The 20,227-nt window shown below is 50.3% G+C and overlaps 1 protein-coding gene across 2 annotated transcripts in view; it reads right to left on the bottom strand.

Annotated features, from left to right (window-relative positions):
- Grin2a (glutamate receptor, ionotropic, N-methyl D-aspartate 2A) overlaps window positions 1-14,191 on the bottom strand; it is a 280,661-nt gene extending 266,470 nt beyond the window's left edge. Inside the window, exons 1-3 of one of the 2 annotated variants that reach the window (XM_013011440.1) lie at window positions 14,094-14,191; window positions 13,269-13,459; window positions 11,247-11,678 (exon numbers count right to left, since the gene is read on the bottom strand). In XM_013011440.1, the coding sequence (XP_012866894.1) occupies window positions 11,247-11,660 (414 nt within the window). In that variant the 5' untranslated portion in view covers window positions 11,661-11,678; window positions 13,269-13,459; window positions 14,094-14,191. Of the gene's footprint in view, window positions 1-11,246; window positions 11,679-13,268; window positions 13,832-14,093 lie in introns of those variants that run through there. The other variant, XM_013011441.1, reaches the window with a different exon arrangement.
- Between the last annotated feature and the right edge of the window lie 6,036 nt (window positions 14,192-20,227).

Here is a 20,227-nt window from a genome sequence, read left to right as displayed (position 1 = left end):
TAGAGGCACCTCATCTATGGATCGTTAGCAATTATTTTACACATCGTCTTCTGCAGGTGAGTTTCCTAGCCAAAAACCCATTTCCACGAGTAAATAGGATGCCGGCTGACCTACTTAGCGCTCGTATTTATATATGTGTGTGAGAGTGTAAGTTGATATACACATAGGCTCCCTGCTTTTCAAATACCATCTCCCCTTCAGGATGATGTAAAGTCCTTTGGGGATTTGAGGCAATGATGCAGGGATCATAAATTCCTCCCCCATGCCAGGCAAATTTATACTGAATTACTCACACACTTGGGAGAAAAAGGAGCGTGTTAGTTTTCCACCAAATCCAAGGGCCTTGAAGCGCCAGGGCTTGGGATTTCTTTTTTTTTTTTTTTAATCAAGGATTTGAGAGGCGAGGAGTGTCTGAATAAGAATAGAATGCACAGCTGACCAGCCCAGCCTTGCAGTCCAAGCCAGGCTCTGGAGCCCATTCTTCTAGCCAGGCCCTCACTGCTAGCATCAGTCCCGCTCCGTCTAGGAACGCTAACTGCCAATGCTGCTCCGTCTAGCAAGCAGGAACTTTACCCTTTATCATTTCCTTCTCAGTTCTGTCCCCAGAGGAACAACAACAAAAAAGAAGATTAAGATTAAACCTTCTACCCCATAACAGACCATGGGGTATCTGAACATAGCTCTAAAATCCCCACTAAGATTTCTCTTCTCTTGGCTGAACATCCTTGAATATTTCTTCTGAGACTGCTATTATATTTCATTTAGATCCTACATCATCCTAAGGGTCCCGCCTCTGCACACAGTGCAATTTTTCAACATCCATCTTTAAATATACCCTCCAGAATTAAGTACAACTCCACAGACATGGCGTTAGTGTTGCAGATGTCAGCTGACACACCACTTAGGCATTGCTTTTAACATTGCTAACAGAAGTAAATCTGGCTCAGGCAGCAATTACAGATTCTCAGAGAATAATCCTGGATTCTTTTCTCTTAAAGGCTCATGCCCATAATCCCATTACTCGGGAGGCTGAGGCAGGAGAATTGTGAACTTTAAAATACATAGAGAGACACTGTCCCGACACGAAAACAAAAAGGCATTCTGGCTTGACCATTTTAACATGTGATGTTTGAGAAGTGAAGATATGACCCAGTTCTGACCAATGAGACTTAAGGGAAAATCTGCTGTAATAAAAGAACTCTAAATGGGGGGAGGAGACTTTTCCCTCCCTTTTTCTCTCTCCTTTTCTCCTTCTCCCTTTCCCTCTCCCCCCTCTCACTCTTCCTCCCTCGCTCTTGTTTTGAATGATGACACATGAGGCAGCCATCCTGTGACTAAGTAGAACCAGTTGTTGAGGAGGATAAGATAGAAGAATATAAAGGATCTGAGTCCTTAGTGGTCACTAAGCTAGACTTGGCTCACGTTAAATGAAAACACTGGATATGTTAGTATTTTAAGTCACTGCTGGTCAAATATTCTATCCCTTGCAACTGAAACACTCATCACAGCAGACAGGGTGTAGTGGATTACCAGGCCCCTTGACTCAGACATGATCTTTTGTCCTCCACTTTCTTAAGATCTGTATCACTACTTAGGATCTGCTCAGCTTCTGGTCAAGACAAAAATAAACACCCTGTAGTTAGACCACAATATTCAATGCTTACAGAGACTATGTAGTTGACATAGATGGAGAATCTGGCTAGATATGAGGTGACAGTGGGAAGCGATGTGGTGAACTTGGAAAGGTGTGCCTCACTCTTGGTCACTAAGTTTAAATACCACAATGCTGACACAAAATGCTGGTGTCATTGGGCTGAGAAGGTGGCTCAGTGGTAGAGTGCTTGCCTTGCATGCATGAGGCCCTGGGTTCGATTCCTCAGCACCACATAAGCCAGAAATGGCGCTGTGGCTCAAGTGGTAGAGCGCTAGCCTTGAGCTGAAGAGCTGAGGGACAGCGCCCAGGCCCAGAGTTCAGACCCCATGACCAACTCAAACAAATAAACAAACAATCAAAATGCTGGTGTCCAGCGGCCCAGGCCCCTGGCAAAAATCACTCCCAAGTGAGCTTGAAATGATATTCTAGTCCCTCCCTACAACAGTGCAAGGACTCCCTTAGGCTCCCCAAGATTAATAAGCTCTAGAGACGGAATATATATCATGGTGACTAAAATTAATAAAAATATACACAGTATTCATTTCCCCGTACCATACGGGGAAATGAACTCCAAGCATCCTGGCCAGTCATGGATCTCCCCCAATGAGGCTTTCTTTGGTCCAATGGATATCAAGGTTCTACTGTGCTGGAAATTTGCCAAGGAAGTGGATATAGAGTAAGCATCAGGTATTCCTTAAATATACACAATGTAAATTTTTTATTTATACTGAATGAAGCTGGGGAGAAGCAGCCACCAGCACAATCTGTGGTATGAATCCACCATTCTGTCTGGCAAGAGTTCTGCATTTTAATTTCATCACCATCTTTATCATTTTAGTTAAGATAACCAAAATACTAACAACAAAGTCTGTTGTCTGGAATTTAAAAAAAAAAAAATACCTGTGTTGAATCTTAACCCCTTCCTTCCCAAAACCAAATGAATTTGCCATTACTGACTTGAAAAGCATAATAAAATAGGAAAACAGCAAAAATCCCAAGACCTCACTTCTAGCAATGTAGTTCTGCAAATGAAAATGAGGATTCTTTAAACAAATATCTGCGGTGCTGCACAATTCCCAGGTTACAGTGAGTCATTAGTCCTTGGCAGAGATAAAATGAGAAACTGTACACGTCTACCCTCCAAGGCCTAGGCCCAGGGCAAACAGATGGCCCCATTGGGGAAGTAATTTAGTGCAAAGGTCAAAGCAACCATCTCCTCCTGTAGTCATTTTACACGAACCACGTTTAACCTCCCATTTGCCAGGATAAAGCTCATGGCAAGTCTTGAGAATGGAAAGCAATTTTCTAGTTTTTCCACTGAGAAAGGATCAATCAGTTCATGTTGGACTCCCCATTTCCAAGAGTATTCACTCCCAGTTTCTTTTGTTGTTTTGTTTGTGAGGCTTGAACTCAGCACCTGGGCTATGTCCTAAACTCTTTTGCTCAAGACTAGTGCTCTATCACTTTGAGCCATAGAGCTCCGCTTCTGGTTTTTGAGTGACTTCTTGGAGATAATAGTCTCCCAGGGACTTTTCTGCCAGGGCTGGTTTCAAATCATGATCCTCAGATCTCAGCCTCCTGGGTATCTAGGATTACAGGCATGAACCGCCAGCACCAGGCTCCCAGTTTCTTAAAGGAGCTACATTCATGCCGTCATATCACCTCTAATCACTAAAAAGCTGCATGCACATTGGAGAAAATTAAAAGTACAGAAGGCACAGTGGGTTACATCAGTAATCCCAGCTGCTCAGAAAGAAAAGACCAGGAGGACATGGTTCAAAGCCAGCCTCTGGGAAAAAGTGAGATCTGATGTCAACAATCTAGGCCTAGTGGTTCCTACCTGTAAACCCAGGCACTGAGGAGGCAAAAGTAGAATTGTGGTCAGAGGTCAGCCCTGGGAGAAAAATCTCTAGATACTATCTGAAAAATAACTGAAGCAAAAAGGGCTGGAGTCAAGGCTCAGGTAGCAGAGTACCTGCCTACCAAGCTGAAGTCCTAAGTTAAAAAAAAAACCCAGTCCCATCAACAACAACAACAATAATAATAATGTCACACAATAACAATACTATTCTCCTGAGCTATGTACTTTATATTCACAATCTTATTTTGAACTAGGTGCTATAATTGCTCCCCTTTGGCATACAAAGATTCATGAGGCTCAGACATGGGGAGACTATACCCAGGTTTGCCCAAATGGTAAATAATGAGACCTGAATGCAAACCCAGGCAATCTAACTCAAGTCCAACCCTCTCACCACTGGACAATGATATTCTCTAGTATCGTATCATTATGAGGGCAGACACGAGTCCATTTTGCTATGTTCCTTGTCATTCTTTCTTTGAAGGCAAATAAAATTTTCAGGACAAAAAAGGATCTAAAAGATAATATCATCCCAGCTCTCATTTTGCAGGAAAACCACATTGAGAAGGGCTTTCCCCAAAGGACCACTGGTATCTATGAGTAGAAAACCTCTGTGGAAGGTTTTCTGGGAGCATCCCTGATCCACCATAGCAAGTCAACTGCCTGGCGCTCCCGGAGTACTGTGTTGAGAAGGTCTTGAGGCCTGAGCTCAACAGGCCAAAATGTCTTGGGAGACTCTGAATGGTGGCAGTAAACACAGCAGTGTTTGCTACCTACTAAGATACAGCCCTGGAAGAGAAGACTGCCCAAGGAAAGCCCTCTTCACCATGACCACAAACATCCGAGGTCTCAACTGCCAAGGTCTTCAAGGCCAGCTGCATTAAGTGAATGAGGGAAGGGGGTGACAGGGGACTGAAGAACAGGAGAGCGCGGCCCTGTCTAAGGATGGCTGTGGTGTTGGTGGGGTGAGCCTCAGCCTCCTCTCCAGACCACTGTTGCCACAGGGAAGTAGGTCTGCCATGGCCGTACCTTCTGATTTTATTTTTTCAGAAACAAAAGAAAGCAAGAAACTTAGATCTTTTTTTAATGTACCTTAAACTTTAAAACAGTGGCGAGGAATTCAACTGTGGCAGGTGAAGGGTGGGAATACGCAGGACAAACTCCATGTTATACTGACCTTGTAACCTCAAGGCTCACTTGTGCTTCCTCCTCTCTACTCTTCTTTCTCTTTCATCCCTCGCTCTTGCCACAGCAGCATTGGCTCTCTGAGGCTACCAGAGAGATGACAACACCACTCCAAATGCACAAGATCATAGCTATCAAGTGTCCATGCAATTACCAAGGGCCCTGGGGGCCATTTGCAGAGTTAGTCATGCCTGCAGGAATGGGGCCTGTTGCTCTCCGATGACTTATGTGAGGAATGGATGATCACATCTGACATGCCTCATGGAGAGGGCTAAAGATAGGCCTCCCACTCTCCTCGAGCTACCTTGACGCCTTTGTGGCAGGAGCTGAGTAGGCTCCGCCAGCACTGAGATCTGCGTGTCTGCCCTTTCTGTGAGCTTTCAGTGTTTCATGGGGAGGCCCGTCACTCATAGCCAGACTTGGGAGCCGCCAGGTTATAAGAGCACCAGCACTGGCTTCCACCTCCTGCTGTTCAAGTGTTACTCAGCAGGGTTCCAAAAGCATTTTACATGTAGCCCCACTTCATGTTAATCCCCAGGATAGCTTATAATCATCTCCCATTAGAGAAAAGACTTGACACTCACATATGAGATCAGTCAGCATTTAGGGGACAAGCACCACATGGAATGTCCTGAGCCACATTGTTAAATGGGCATCCAGCACTGCAACCAACTCGATTCATTCCATGCACAAACACAGCAAGACCAATACAGAGTGCCAGAAAGGACCCATGATATGGACCCAAAATGACTCTTACTAGACAGGCTGACTGTTGTAGAAACAGGAGCTGTTCTGCAACCATTTAAAGATCAAGTTTGAGAAATCTAATGATAAAGGGGAAATTCCAAGAATATATAATCAAGTTTTAAAAACATCAAGCAGATTGGGAAATAAACTGGCTCAAAATCAAAGCGAACACATTGAGCGACTACTCCCTTCTCTAAAGACACAGAATTCATACAGAAATGTCTAGTAATTTTTAAATTTATATAGTATTGCTTGGAAATAAGAAGGGGGAATTAACAGATCAACAATACAGAAGACTCCCTAAAAATACACGAATCAAAAGAGGAGACTTGGGACTGGAATGGTAGAGTAATTCAGTGGTAGAGTATGTGCTTAGCATATACAAGGCCTTTGGTTCAATCCCCAGCACTAACAAAATAAGAGAGGGAGACTACAATTTCGAGTAGAAATCAAAAGCACATTATCCACAGAGGGAAGGTCCAACATGAGCCACCTGTTCACAAGGGCTTAGATCCACCTAGGGGAAAGCAATGACAGCAAGACCCAGCAGAATCGTGCTGCTGGCAATGAGGGGGTCTATGACATCATCCTTCCAGAGTTTGGACCCAAAGGAAGCTCCTGTCTGTGACAAGAGCTGCCGTGAAGTCACAGACATGAGGCTGGGACCCAAACCTGCACCACAACTATGTAGAGCAGGAAGAAAATGCAGAGCTAGACTGAGCGGTGGTGTAAGCTCTGGTTTAAAAGCACATACCCTGAGACTAGAGCTGTACTCTGTGGTAGAACACTTGATTAGCAAGCCTGAGGTCCTGGGTTCTAGCCTAAGCACCACAAGGGGAAAATGAATATTTTTAGATAGCACACATATATCAAATTATATATCAAATTAGAAGAAATGCTTAAAGTGCCTTAAAAATTAATTCACATAAATTATGCAGGTCTCGAGGCATTCACAGAGTGGGACCAAAAGAGGATATTCTTAAGAGAGGAACACATAGGCACAATAGCTATGTGCATCTGACCATATTAAATGATATTTATCAAAATGAACTCCACCAAATGGGAACAAGAGGGGTTTTGCTGTTGATTTTGTTTACTTTCCTTTTTGTCTTGTTTGTTCATTTTTCTACTTTTGAAAGGGCAAGGTGGGGGCAAAGAAATGATGGGACAAAGGGTGAACAAATGCAGCAGTGATGCTCATTAGACACTATGTTGAAAATGAACTATGTAACTTGTGGGTAGACACAGGAGAGAGTGGGAGAAGGGAAGAGGTGACACTGTCCAGAAAGAAATGTGCTCTTTATCTGACCCACATAACTGTAACCACTCTGTACATCACCTTTACAATAACAACAAATGAATCAAAAGTAAAATAAATTCACAAACAAAAATTAAAGAACAAATGAGGACATCCAATAAACAGCTTCTATAAATGGAAGAATTCATAACTCAAGAACCAAACATGCTAGAGCAATTGGAAAAGGACTTCATGATACGTATCACTCAACTCCTTGAAGGATCTAGCGAAGGATTGGCGCGCGCAGTGCGCACGCGCGCGCACACACACACACACACACACACACACACACACACACTGTGAGGAGAGTTGTTTTATAAAACTGAACAGGAAACAAGGAAATCTCTACTTCCTGTCCACCATTAAGTGAGCGGCCTCCTCCACACAGTCCCAGGACCATGAAGTTCTGCTCAAGCATGTGGCACCACAGGGCCACGGACTAAGCCCTCTGAAACCCCACGCATGAGGAATACAGTGGCCAATCCCTTGTACAAAAGTCTTTTGAGACTAAACATTCCAAAACCTTTTTTTAAATAAGCAAGGGAAAGGAACCAATCACATATCTTGGAAATAAAGCATATCATCAGATAGGTAAAATAATAGACCAGAGTGACAGTTATATTACTCCTAATAATAGAATTTGGAGCAACATTTTTTTTGTTTTCTTCTTTTAAACTTTAATGTACTCTCTAAGTGCTCAACAATGAATAAAGTGTGGCTACAGGAGGAACTTTAATTATTTTAAATACACATATACACACAAACTCTTTCCGTCAACTGACCCTCAAAAGACTTACATTCTACTAGAGAAGAGATATGTACAGAAATAACATAGAAAAGCAAAACTACATGGCATAGCTAAAATCTGAGTCATGTCCTCTCACCAAGAAGATGAGGCAGAGTCCTAGGGTCAATACAGAAACATGAAGGCCTACTCTGTTCGCTGTATTTCTCAGGGACCAGAGACTGAAGCCAGAGAGTATTCCACTTGGATACAATGAAAATGGTCAAACTGAGGTAAGATTAGAACTTTATCTGCAGCAACATTATTTTCCCTCTCCTTTAATTATATTGTAAGACCACCCACCAGCCCAACAAAAATTAACACCTCCGCGCTAAATTAAATGAACATGAGAAAATCTGCCACTTAGCATCACTCAATTATCATATGTTTTGTTCTTTTCTTCACAGGTCAAGTAATTTGAGGGAAAGGTAAAAACTGTGAGGGGAGGAGAGAGTGTGTGAGTGTGTGTGTATGTGTGTGTGTGTTTGCATACATGTATGCTCATTTGCAGTAATAAATTAACCACTTACTCGTGTGTGAATGTCGCCAGTTTAGAAGAGAAAGACAAGCTGGGGCTCATACCTGTAATCCTACCTACTCAGGTGGCTGAGCTCTGACGATTGTGGTTCAAAGCCAGCCTGGGTAGAAAAGTCCATAAGATTCTCATCTCCAATTAACCACCAGAAAACCAGAAATGGAGCTGTGCCTCAAAGTGATAGTGTTATAGCCTTGAGCACAGAAATTCAGGGGCAGTGCCCTGGCCCTGAGTTCAAGCCCCAAGACCAACAAAAAGAAAAGAAATAAAAGACTACACAGGTGTGCTGGACATTACTAGCCACATCATAGTATAGGCAGGCAGAAGAGCTTTGCCAATTTGGGGAAGTTATGACTTTGTGGTCCTAACACCATTGGCACACTCAATCATGGTAGAATTTTAGGCAACATTCTATGACTAATGCTTTGGAGCCAAACAAACTCGTCTCAATATTCAGCTCTAACTGAAAGAGGTGGCAGAGGCACACAACAAGTAGATATGCAACTAATGGGAGGAAAGGCCGTTCACATCTTAGACAACTTCTTTCCTTTCTCAATATATCTAGGTTTCTCAGAGTACCACCCTTCAAACCAACTCCTCTCAATATCACATGTGCCTCCCACACATGGAACCCACATGGAACCCACATGGAACCCAGTATATGCCCTCAGTGTTGTCCCCACTGGCTTCCTCTACCCCCTGCCCCTCTGGTTACACCAGCATGAGGGCACTCTCTCTAGGACTGAGTCTGAAAGACCAAACAGTAGCCAACTCCTTCCTCTGCTTTTGAGCTGATGGATGTCTTCTTCCCGCTCCTCTCTTCTCCCTTCAGTCATTCTCTAATCTTGTCTTTTCTGGAACCTTACTTTCTTGACTTTCCTGTGCCATTTTCCTTCCTTTCTCTAAGTACACAATTTTGAACACTTGTGCAATTTCTGTTCACATTTCCATAATTCAACCTCATGCCATGGGAGACAAGAACACCTCCATCCATCCCTCTGGCTTGTTAAAAGTCCATTTCCAATACCCTCTTGAAGTGGTGCTGGACTAGTTTTCTGGAGCCTGGCATTCTCTGGATCAAGTTGCACAGGAAGACAAGGTCGTTGCACTCAAGGGGCGCTCACTTATGAGCATGCCTTCTCTGCCTATTTTTCTGTCTACAGCGGGTTAGTCAGATAAGAGCCTATACCATATGCTTGCCAGCTCAGATAGAGTAGAAAGAACAAGATCTACAGGTTATTTGGACCTACCCTCCTCAAGTCCCTTCCCCAATTCACCTGGCACCAGAGTTCTCCATTGGGTTTTGCTGGTCCCTTGTGAATCCAGAAATTTCACTTACAGTGTGGTTATTGTTCTTTTAAGTGTGTCGCTCCTTTCATCGAAATCTCGAGATGGAGGGAGAATCAGTGATAATAGTTAGATCCCAATTCAGCCTCCCCACCCCTGCTGGGAGCTGCTGCTCTCCTTCCTCATGCCTTCACCAGAAGGCTGACCTCTCCCTCCCCACGCAAGCCTTTTAGGTCATGATTCACTGCAACTCTCCATGGCTAAGTTCCTCCTCTATAATCAGATTGATTCTGTATCCCTTAGGATGACAACGCTAAAGGATGGGTATGATTTGATAGAATGTAAGATCACAGCTTGGGACCAGAAAACCAGATATCTAGTTCCATCACCCACTGTGTGGTCTTGGCCAAGTCTCTAACTGCCCTGTGCCTCAGTTACTTAATATCTAGTAAACCCCAACAGCCTTTCCAATTCTGAAATGGCCTATACACTGGAGGCATATCATCATCTTAGAAAGGAAGCCCCCAGAGTGAGGAGGTAGCTGGGAAAATGTCCAAGCACACACACACACACACACACACACACACACACACACACACACACACACATGGGGCCGCTGCTGGGCTGCAAACCATTTAAAATGAATGTTTAATAAGATACTGCATCAGTGGTACACTACAGCTGAATGTGCTACAGCCCAGGAGACCTGAAAGAATTAATACAGCTTCCAAAGGAGCCAGTGGAAAGTGCTGAGCAGAGGCACGGTCTGATTTGGTGAATGTAAAAGTGCTTGGAGAGCATCAAAAGGAAGAGGTGGTAACAAATGTCTGCTCCCTCCATCAGGACATCTTTACTATCCAAGGAATGCTGTCCAAAAAGGCCTCAGGCTAGGGACCACAGCTCATAATACACTCACCTCCCTTCCCCTTTTCCACCCCCAAGTTCCCAGTTTTATGTGGTATTATAGTGTACTAGTAACTCCGAAGCTTCTCATTTCTCAATTTATGTCTCCCTTCCAACTTCCTTCCCTCTCTCTGCTTCAGCATCATTCCCAGCCTTTTACCCAAGCCTTCAACCACTCTTCTCCTTGCCAAACCATGGCTTCTGGACTGTCACCAAAGAAGTCAAGAAATGTAGACATTTCCCTTTATTCTGAAGGTCTTCAACTTTGATACCAACATCCACCTTGGGGGGCCCAGTCAGGAAGTGGTCAGCCCCACATGAGGCCATTTAAAGAAACCACCAACCCCTCTGTGCTCTGGACCTGGACTTACTCTTCTCCTCTCAGACCCACTGCCTAGACTAAGGGTTCCACCATCTCTAACCCAAGATCTCTCAAAACTCTCTGTCTGCCTTGGTTTGTCTAATTGTGCAGAGTCTGGGAAAGAACGGCACTCTGTCCATTTGTGCTTCATCTAAAAACCCCATATTTTGTCCTACAACATACCTGTTCTTACTATTTTTAAATAGTTCTAGTCACTTACCACAAGAAGGGAAAAATGGATAGATCCCCCTTAAAACAATGAGGTGAAATCGACATTGTAGAAATAGAAGCCATTGTTACCAGTGTCCCCGGGCCTTCTCTGCACTACTAGGAAATCTCCAGAGATTCCACCTCCTCCACCCACCCCTCTTCCGCATTTGAGGGGTTCTTTCTGGCACACAGAGGTTTCTCCAAGTATTCAGAACCGAAGCAATGGTAATTCCGCTCCTTTCCACATGGCACAGCCTGGTGCTCACTGGGGCAGGGGCCGGGACTCCTGACTTGAGACCAATCACACCCATGCTAGGTGTGGCCCAGGACCTGCAGCGACTACCATACAGTTGGCACTCTCCGGTGTGTGTGTGAAGGGGGGGGGGGGGGGGGTGCTGGCAGCCCTCACCTTGCAGCCTTACCTTGTCAGCCATGATCATAGATGCACCCCCGTGGATGCCCAAGATGGGGACGAAAGTCTGTGAGGATATAAAATCCAGCATCTGAGCCACAGCCTCCTGGTCAGTGTCGTCTCCAAACACGAGGCCGTGGATACGCGCCCCGGACATGAGGTCGCACACGTGCGTGATGAGGCTCTTGGGGTCCGTGCGGTTCATCAGCAGTGCTACCACGTTCACGTCCATGGGCAGCCCAGCTGCCTGCTCCGGGCCCCACAAGTTTCGAAGTTCGCGCTCCGTCACGTCGTGGCTGTGACCCAGCAACACGGCAATGTTCAGCGCCGGGGGACCCTTCTCCGCCGCCTGGCTCTGCGCCGGACCGCGCCAGACCAGAAGGGCCGGCAGCACCAGCAAGGTCCAATAGCCCAGTCGGCCCATAGTCGCCGCTTGCGGTCCCTGCAGGGTTAGAGGAGAGCGAGAGGCAGAGCACTGCCGGTGAGCAGGCAGCCCGGAGCAAAGCGACCACCCAGCCCAGCGCCTGCTCCAGGGCTGGAACCTACCCAGCACTGGCTGCCCTCGTCGTCGTCACTTGCTCCATCCAGCCCGACGCCATCCACATCCCTCCCGCCACCCCCCACACACCGCCCCCGCCGCCCCTTCCAACTCTACCCACAACTCCAATCCCAGCAAAGTCTCCACCCCTGACCCCAGGCCCATTCTCCCAGGTGGTCTCCTTCTTGTCCCTTGACCTTGACGCTTCCCCTTCCCCCCCCCATCTGTCCACATCCCCCACCTTGCTCCCCTCACCAGCTGCCCCCCCACCCACCCACGGCCCCTGGGCGTCGGGCAAGCCATGGACTCCACCGTCGCTGCTGCCACGCCACGGGAAGCTGCACGGAACGAGACCCCCTGTCCACCCATCTTCCACTGCGCGCGCTGCCCAGACCAAGTTACGGACCCCGCCTCCTGCCCGCGGGCAGCGGCGGACGACCAGCCCCGGTGTGCGGAGGCGGCGCCCCGGCCCCCCACCCAGCGCCGCAGCCTGTTTTGCGTGCTGCGCGGGCTGGCCGATCCCACACCTCACAAGCTGGCCGGGTGCGCCACAGACCTCGCTTCACGCGTGCCCGCCGCCGCAGACGCCCCCTCCCCGCTCCTCTGCAGGGTTACGGCCGGCCTGTGGGTCCCCTCTCCTAGGTACCTGGGGAACTTGGGGCCCGTCCCCCCCCCCGCGCGCACACACACACACACACACACATACACACACGCACGCGCGCGCGCGCGCTCACACTCATGCGGAGGGGGCCGTGGACAGGCTTTCACTCCCCTGCCAGCGGGCCCTGGACCCGCCCCCCTCCACACTCTCGTGTGCACACACGCGCGAGCACACACACACGCTGTGTGCAGTGCAGAATTCTGAAGAGTAGGCGCCGTCCCCCGCGGGCCAGCGCGTGGGAGCTGGCAAATAACGCGCGTGGGGGGCGCAAGGTAGGCTCCCCCGCCCCCCCCCCGCCCCAGGCTCTTGTATGGATGGGAACCGTCCAGCCCCCTCCCTAGCCCTTCCACTGCGGGCCCAGTGGCCAGATCCTAGGTGCACGTGGACAGCGGGCCGCACACGCTCTCAGACACGCGCGCTTTTCTGCGCACATCCGCAGGCCACCGTAGCGGTTCCCACAGCCAGCTGGTGTCCCCCGCGGGTCCTCAGGTGGCGCCCACGCGAGCCCCGCGCCGCGCCAGGTGCACCGACCCGCCTGGCCCGCGAACCCCCGGCCTGCCCGGGCACGCGTGTGCGCGCGCGCCCCTCGGTCGGGGCGCAGCTGGAGCCGGGGGAAGTTGGGGCGAACTCGCTCTGGCCTCTTTGGGGGAGCCCGGCGGAGTGCGGGGCCGCAGCGCCCCCTAGTGCCCCTCCGCCGCCTGATTCCCGGGCTCCCTCTCCCGCTTCCATGCTCCCGGCTCTCCAGATCCCTCTCTCCCGCTCTCCCTCCAACCTAGTCCGTTCCCTCCCCTCGAGGGCCCACCGCGCGCGCAGCTCTTCCCGCTGGGACGTACCTGTAGCCGGGGAAGGTCGAGGATGCGGTGGGGCGCGCTGCGCGCACGAGCATCTCGGCCGCCTCAGCAGCCACCGGGTTTAGCGGGCTCCCGCATGCTGCGGCCCCCGCGCGCTCGCCAGGCTGTCCCGCGCTGTCCGCATCGCCCCCACGGGGGGCGGCTATCCCAGCCAGAGGCGCTGCAGCAGGGCTCTGCCCGGGCGGAGGAGAGATGGAGAGGCAGGGTCAGCCCACGGTGGCGTGCGGGAAGGGGGGTGGGGAGGGGAACGCTGCAGTCTGCAATGCTCACTACCCCCCTTACGCGCCCCGGGGGGCTCGACCACAGAGCCCGAGCTTGAAGCTCGGCGCCCGAGACGACCCCCCCACCGGACCCCCTCCCCCGATGCGGGTTCCTCGGGGTCGGTAGTGGACAACGCCAGCTCCGCTCAGGGGCGCACAGGGGGACAGGGGGCCCCGGGTGTGGGCCACCCACGAGAAGCTAGCTGGGCGCCTCCATCCTCGCCCCCCTACCACCTCCCGGGCGCCGCCGGCTGCTGGGAGTTGTGCGACCGGGAGCTGCTGAGCTAGGGGGGGTGCGAGGGGGGGTAGGGAGAGAACGAGGAGCGAAGGAGGGGGCGCTGGCTGAGTTTGCGACGAGCTAGCAGGAGAAGAGGGGGAGGGAAGGACGCGAGCTCCCGTGGTCCCGGATCCCCGAGGGAGGTGCGATCACTCCCACGTAGCGACCCCTCTCGCAGTCCTCCGCCCCGCACCCTCCTCTCCAGGCCTCCCACCGCCCCCCCCCCTTCCCAAGGAGCCTCCGGGCTCGGCGTCCCGCGCCAGCACTCACCGCAGCCTCCCTCCACATAGTTCTCAGCAGTGGCCGCTCCCGGTCATCTCCAGGGCTGATGGCTGCGGCCGCCACTCTCAGAGCTCACCGGGCCCCATGCTCCGGCCAAGCCCTCGCAGCCTCCCTCAGCGAGCCCCCCGGCTCTGCCTCCGGGGGGGGGGACCCACAGACACACACCCCTCCCGGCTGTCCGGACGGCAGCCGCCCGGTCCTCCCGAGCGCGCCCGCGCACAATCTCCGCAGCCCCGCTCCAGGCTAGTGTGTGTGAGGGCGAGTGTGTGCGTGAGTGCGAGGGGAGCGCGTGCGTGCGCGCGTGTGGCCGGGGATCCCCGCGGTCCCCGGCCGGGAGAGGCGCGGGCGGGGCAAGGCAGCTCCCTCGGCGGCCCTGGGCGGCGCGGTCGGCACCCCCACTTGCCAGCGGGAGTCCACAGGGCGCCTTGGCCACCCTGCTTCCCGGCACGGGCCGGGCCAGCTTTCCCGGGACCTGCTTGTGCCGATGGTCGCCGCCGAGGAGGAAGAGGGAGGCAGAGGTGCCGAGCACGCCAACTTAGCACTTGTTCTTAAAGCCAGTGGAGACAGCAGCAGCCCCCGCGCCAGCCGCGGACGCTTGGAGCTCCGGAGGGCGAGAACGTCTTCCGCCCGCCCGCCCGCCCGCAGCCGCCCTCCCCGGAGGCGGGCCGAGGCAGACCCCGCAGTCCCTGGGCGGCGGCGCGGAGCGCGGCCACCTCCGGCTTCCCGGAGCGCACAGCGGCAACCAGGCCGAGATGGGTGCCGGGCTGGTGACGAGGGCGCCTGCGGCGGCGGCGCGCACCACTGTCCGTGGTGCTGGAACCACGCTCTCCGCCCGCTCCTGGGCGTCTGGTGCGGCTGAAGAATCAATTATTCAGATCTCCGCTACCGCTTCCTCCTCCTCTTCTTCCTCCTCCTCCTCCTCCAGTGCCTGGCGCTGGGTACAGCAATCCCCCCCCCCTCCACGCACAGGCGCGCCGACAGCACACACCCGCACAGAGTCTGCTCCAAAGCTTCTCCTTGTGCCTGGCCACCCCCGCACGGGAGCCCACTCCTCTGATCTCAGGAGTCAGGAGCCGAACCGCAAAGGCAGCCACCTAGACACCTCGCACCGCCACCCCACACACACACTTTCTTCCTCCTTGCTTTCTGAGTTGCACCCCGCTAGAGTCTCCCTGAGGTTGTCATTTCTAAGCTAGCTGAGGGAGTGAGCTAGAGGACGCGGGTCTAACTGTATGTGGGCCGCTCGATGGAACTGTGCCTGGGCATAAGGCGCATTGCCAAGTGAGAACCCTGGCCATCCTTGCAATCACCTGTATCCCGGGCGCCTGCCTCTGCGCCTCCCCCTCAGGCCTGGAGGGGAAGGAGTCTTGTGTGTTAACCCGTTTTCCAGCTTCCTTTCTAACCCTGCCCCCTTCACTACCAGCCCACCCCCTCCCACTCATGTGTCAAAATCCTATCTGCCAAGGGGATGCTATTAGGGTTAGAGGCCTTTACAAGGTGATTTGCATCCTGGGGTTAGAATGGGGAGATCAGTGCCCCTTGCAAAGGAGACCCCAAAAACCTGGCTAGTCCTTCTTGTTAGCTGAATACTGTTCTACTGTGTATGTGTATCACTTTCCCTTTCTCCAATCAGCCACCAATGAGTGTCCAGTGCCTTCCATAGCTTACAGTTGTGGCTAGTGCCGTAGGCCACTGGTTTTAGATCCCCATGTGATTCTGATCACATTCCACGCACACCACATGTGTCTATCAGTGCAGACCCTAAAACTGAGTCTTCTCTGGTGAGAGCTACTGATGTGAAGAGCTTGGGAGTCGCTCATGATCAGACTCGTAGGAAAGTGGGTTAAGTGTACCTGGCCTCTTTCGAGTAGAGGAGGCCAGTCGTTCATTCAAAAGAAGAATCTGCCTCTGGCACATAGTGGGGAGATGTCTCTTCATGTGGAAGACCATCCTGGGTCAGTCATGTGGAACCCACAACCTTTAGAGGTGAGCATACGATCATGACAACTGGGCTCCAGGCTGTGCTGCAAAGCTAAAGGCCTGAGCGAAGGCCTTGTCCATACCAGCCACCCCTGCTAAAACCCATTAACACGTAAGGAAAAGGAAGAATGAGGGGGAAAGAAGGAAGAGGAACAAGAGGAGAGGAAAGAAAGAGAAGAGCTGGCAGTGTGGCTCCATTGGTAGCACACCAGCTTAGCACAAGGCCCTGATAAAATACCAAGTACTACCAAAAGAAAAAAACATCTAAACAAATGGGCTAGGGGTATAGCTCATGTTACTGAATATGATTCCTAATAAATTATGAGAGAGAGAGAGGGAGAGAGAGAATATACACCAAGCCACACTGTTCAGAAGTCAATTTTCCCACCTAGCTTTATCACCAGACACATCATTATTAAGGTAACTGAATTATCTAGTCTGGACTATAGAAAGACTTGTTTCAACAGTTTTCAATCCCATTGATTTATCCTCTAATACCCTGCTGAAAAAAATTACCCTCATTTCTGCCACTTGCTTTGAGCCAGTTAAATGCAGTTGTTACAGATCAAGCGCCACATCGTGTCTATAGGAGACAATTCAATAGACACAGTCATGGATTATGCTTCTCTACAGTTCCACTCTCAAAGGAAATTGATAAAGAATTGTTAACACTTGGAGCAGGACATGGGGGTACATGCCTGTAACCCCCACACTCAAGAGGTAGAGACAGGAAGTTAATGAGTTTGAAGGGCCACCTGGGTTACAGGGGAAAACCCTCTCTCAAAGAAAATGATGGCACTTCAAAGCTGAATACATTCTGTTGCATTCTGTTTACATTCTGTTCTGCCTGACTTGCTTGCTGGTTTTCAGTGCTTACTTGGTTCACCCGTGTCTCACACCTGTAATCCTACCTACTCAGGAGGCTGAGATCTGAGGATTACGGTTCAAAGCCCATATAAGACTCTTATCTCCTATTAAGCACTCAATTAAAGAAAAAAAAACAGAACAGGAGCTGTGGCTTGAAGTGGTAGAGTGCTAGTCTTGAGCAAAAGAGCTCAGGGACAGGGCTCAGGTCCTGAGTTCAAGCCTCACGACTGACAAAAAAGGGGGGGTTGTTTGGGCTCCCAGTTTTGTGGGTGATTCAGTCCATGCTTGGTTGGCCCTGCTGCTTTGGGGCCTATGGTAAGGCCGAATATCAGGATGGGAACTTGGGGCTAAGGAAACAGCTCACCTTGTAGCAGTCAGGAAGCAAAAGAAAAGGGAACAGAAGGTTCCAGACAGAACCCACTGACCTGGAGCTCACGACTGCCAGCCATGCTTAAAACCTGGCTGTGAAGCTCACACGGTGCACAACCCCAGGTAAGTCTCTTGGCAGCATTGTGCCTCTGTTTCCTCATCTATAAGACAGAGATCATTGGAGTACTTGCCTTTTCCACTGTAGTCACGCCATGTAAGGTGTGAGGCAGTGGTTGAGTGGAACTATAGAAAGCATTTACCAACCTGCCTGGCCATAGTACAGGTTTACCGTGTGTCTGTTACCAACATGCTTATTTTTGTCTTAAAAAGGCTCCACAGAGACACTGCTGACTCCTGCTCCTCTGACAGCTTTGCTGGGCCAAGTGCACCGTTGTGTGCACGGGAAGGTGTGGCCACGGGTGGAAGAGGCAGCCATTGGCGGGCCCTGACTCCTGCTCAGCGCATCCCAGATGGTGCCCACGAGGGTGCTGGCCTGTGGCATGCTGGCAGGGCCTCCCTTTCTTGCACAGTTCACAGAGCCATGCATGCCCAGGAGCCTCAGGCTGCAGCCTGCTCTGCCAAGGAGACAGGTTGCCCCCATCCAGACCCATGGAAGACAGGCCTGGCGAGCCCCAGGAGCTCAGCCTGAGCCTCCAGCCTCCAGAGGGGGGCTGTGTCCAGCCATGTCCCTTAGTTCATGGGGTTCCCACAACCTCTCCAAGGAGAAGAGGGATACCAGAGCAGAAAGGGCTGAGCCAGACCTGGTCCCAGTGTCCCTGAGTCTGAGCCTGTGGTAACTGCTTGTCTAGAAGGAGCAGTGCTCCAAATACCAACACAGAGCTTACAGGGAAGGACCTTCCCTGTGCCAGTGAAAAGTCAGTTCCTCCATGTGAACATTAGAGCCAGGATATCACAGCCAGCCCTTGGCACCTGCTCACTCCGTGTGCAAGGACTCCGCCATTTCTAGAGAGAATATACCAGAGGAAAAAACTGCATCTCTACTGAATACATACACACTTTTCTCTTACCATTACTCCCTAAACAATAACAACTGTTTGCTTAGTATTTACCCTGTATTAAGTTTTATAGATAATCCAGACAGAGACGATTTGTAGGGGATGGCAGAGGTTATATGCAAATGCTACACTATTTGGCATAAAGGACTAGAGCATCCTTGGAATTTGGTATAATGGAACATTCTGGATTCAATCCTCTGTGGCTAGCAAAGGATGGCTGTGTTGACTTCACAGAGTCATGGTGGGGATTAAATAATATATTGCATACTAGAATACTGTGTGTCACATAGAAAATAAATATTAGCCACTACTTGGAGAGGTGGCTGTGTATGGTATTTGTATCCATAGCACGTTTCATTTTTACCTGTCATATATTTTACTCATACCCATCGTATACTGTATTCCTATCAGGAAATACACTGTGAAGCACAGGGGAGAAAGCACAGGCTTTGGGACCCTGCCACTCATCTTGGATGTGAGGCTGCGGTTGTAGCTCAGCGACAGAGTGCTGGCCTGGCATGTGCAAGGCGCTGGGTTCAATTCACAGCAAAATCTCAGCTGTGGTTTTGGGCAAGTAGCTCAGTGCATGTAACCTCAGTCTCCTCACCTATAAAATGGGGGGTGCCATTTGTATCTCCTTTGGAGGATGCTAAGAGGGTCTAATCGGATTTGCACAGCATCTGATACACAGTAAGAGGTCAATCAACAGAGTTATTGGGACATCATCCCTAGGCAGCCAGGATTGAAAGTTAGGAGCTTTCTCACTCCTACCACGGTGCTCACTCTGCTACTTGCTGCTACCTCTCACCCAATTAAAATTCCTGGCTCTGCCCTCCGAGAGTCACTGTTCCTAAAAAAGAACTCCATTTGTACTGGGAAGTCACAAAATGAATTGTCACCAAGTCCAGCGGTCAGATCCAAATTGCATAAAGAACATTTCTCTTCATTAGGCAAAGCTGCCCAAGGATTCAGGCTACTGGGAGAGAAATCGAGACACAGATTCAACTGGGAGGAACCAGTGTTCACTGCCTCTCTGGCTGTGCAATGATGGGTGAGGCAGCCTGCCTTCCTGAGCCTCAGTTTCCCTTTCTATAAGATCAGAGATGTCATGAGAATGAAGCTAGATAAGGCATCTGCCATGTACTAAGTTTTTAAGCGAGTCATTCAATTGTTTAAGCAGTGTTCTACTTCACTAGCTCTTCGATGAGTGAGATATTTGTGGGTTTGCCTCTCTCTGTGGCTGTTTTGAGATTTTTGTTTTGTTCTCTGAAATAGGATAAAGGATTTTTTTTCCATCTATGAAAAGCATCTATGCTATATGAGACATGGGATTCTGAATTGAATCCTGGAACAGAAAAATGGTATTAGTGGTGAATCCTGTAAATCAGAATAAAGCCAGGAGCTTTGTTAACAAGCCACATGCCACCCCTCATTTCCCAGGTTGGGCAAATGCATCTGAATCATGTGCAATGTTAACAACATTAGGGAAGCTGGCTAAAGGGTCTATGGAATGCTCTGTACTGCCTATCCCACCAACATTTCCACAAATCCAAAACGGCCCCAAAACTAAAAGGGTTATTAAAAGGGAAAGAAAGAGCCATAGCTCAACTGTGAGGGCTTATCTAGCATATGTGAAGCTCTGGGTTTGTTCCTCAGTACTGAAAAACAAAACAAAAAAGGAAAATAGAACGATATGCTTCCAGAGTTATCTCTGGAAGGAGAGACAGGGGACCATGGCTGACCAGGAAGGGACATCAGGCAGCTGGGTGGCAGGGACATGGGATGTCCATCTGTCTGTCTGCTTGCCTCCAGTGTGCTCCAGGCTGCCGGGCTGCATATGTGAAACACCAGCATAAACTAAGGACAGGTAACATCCAGGACCGGGGCAGG

The sequence above is a fragment of the Dipodomys ordii genome, unplaced genomic scaffold (genome assembly GCF_000151885.1).
Source record: "Dipodomys ordii isolate 6190 unplaced genomic scaffold, Dord_2.0 Scaffold14, whole genome shotgun sequence".
In the NCBI taxonomy this organism is placed as follows: Eukaryota; Metazoa; Chordata; class Mammalia; order Rodentia; family Heteromyidae; genus Dipodomys; species Dipodomys ordii.
This window is presented reverse-complemented; position numbering and strand designations above follow the sequence as displayed.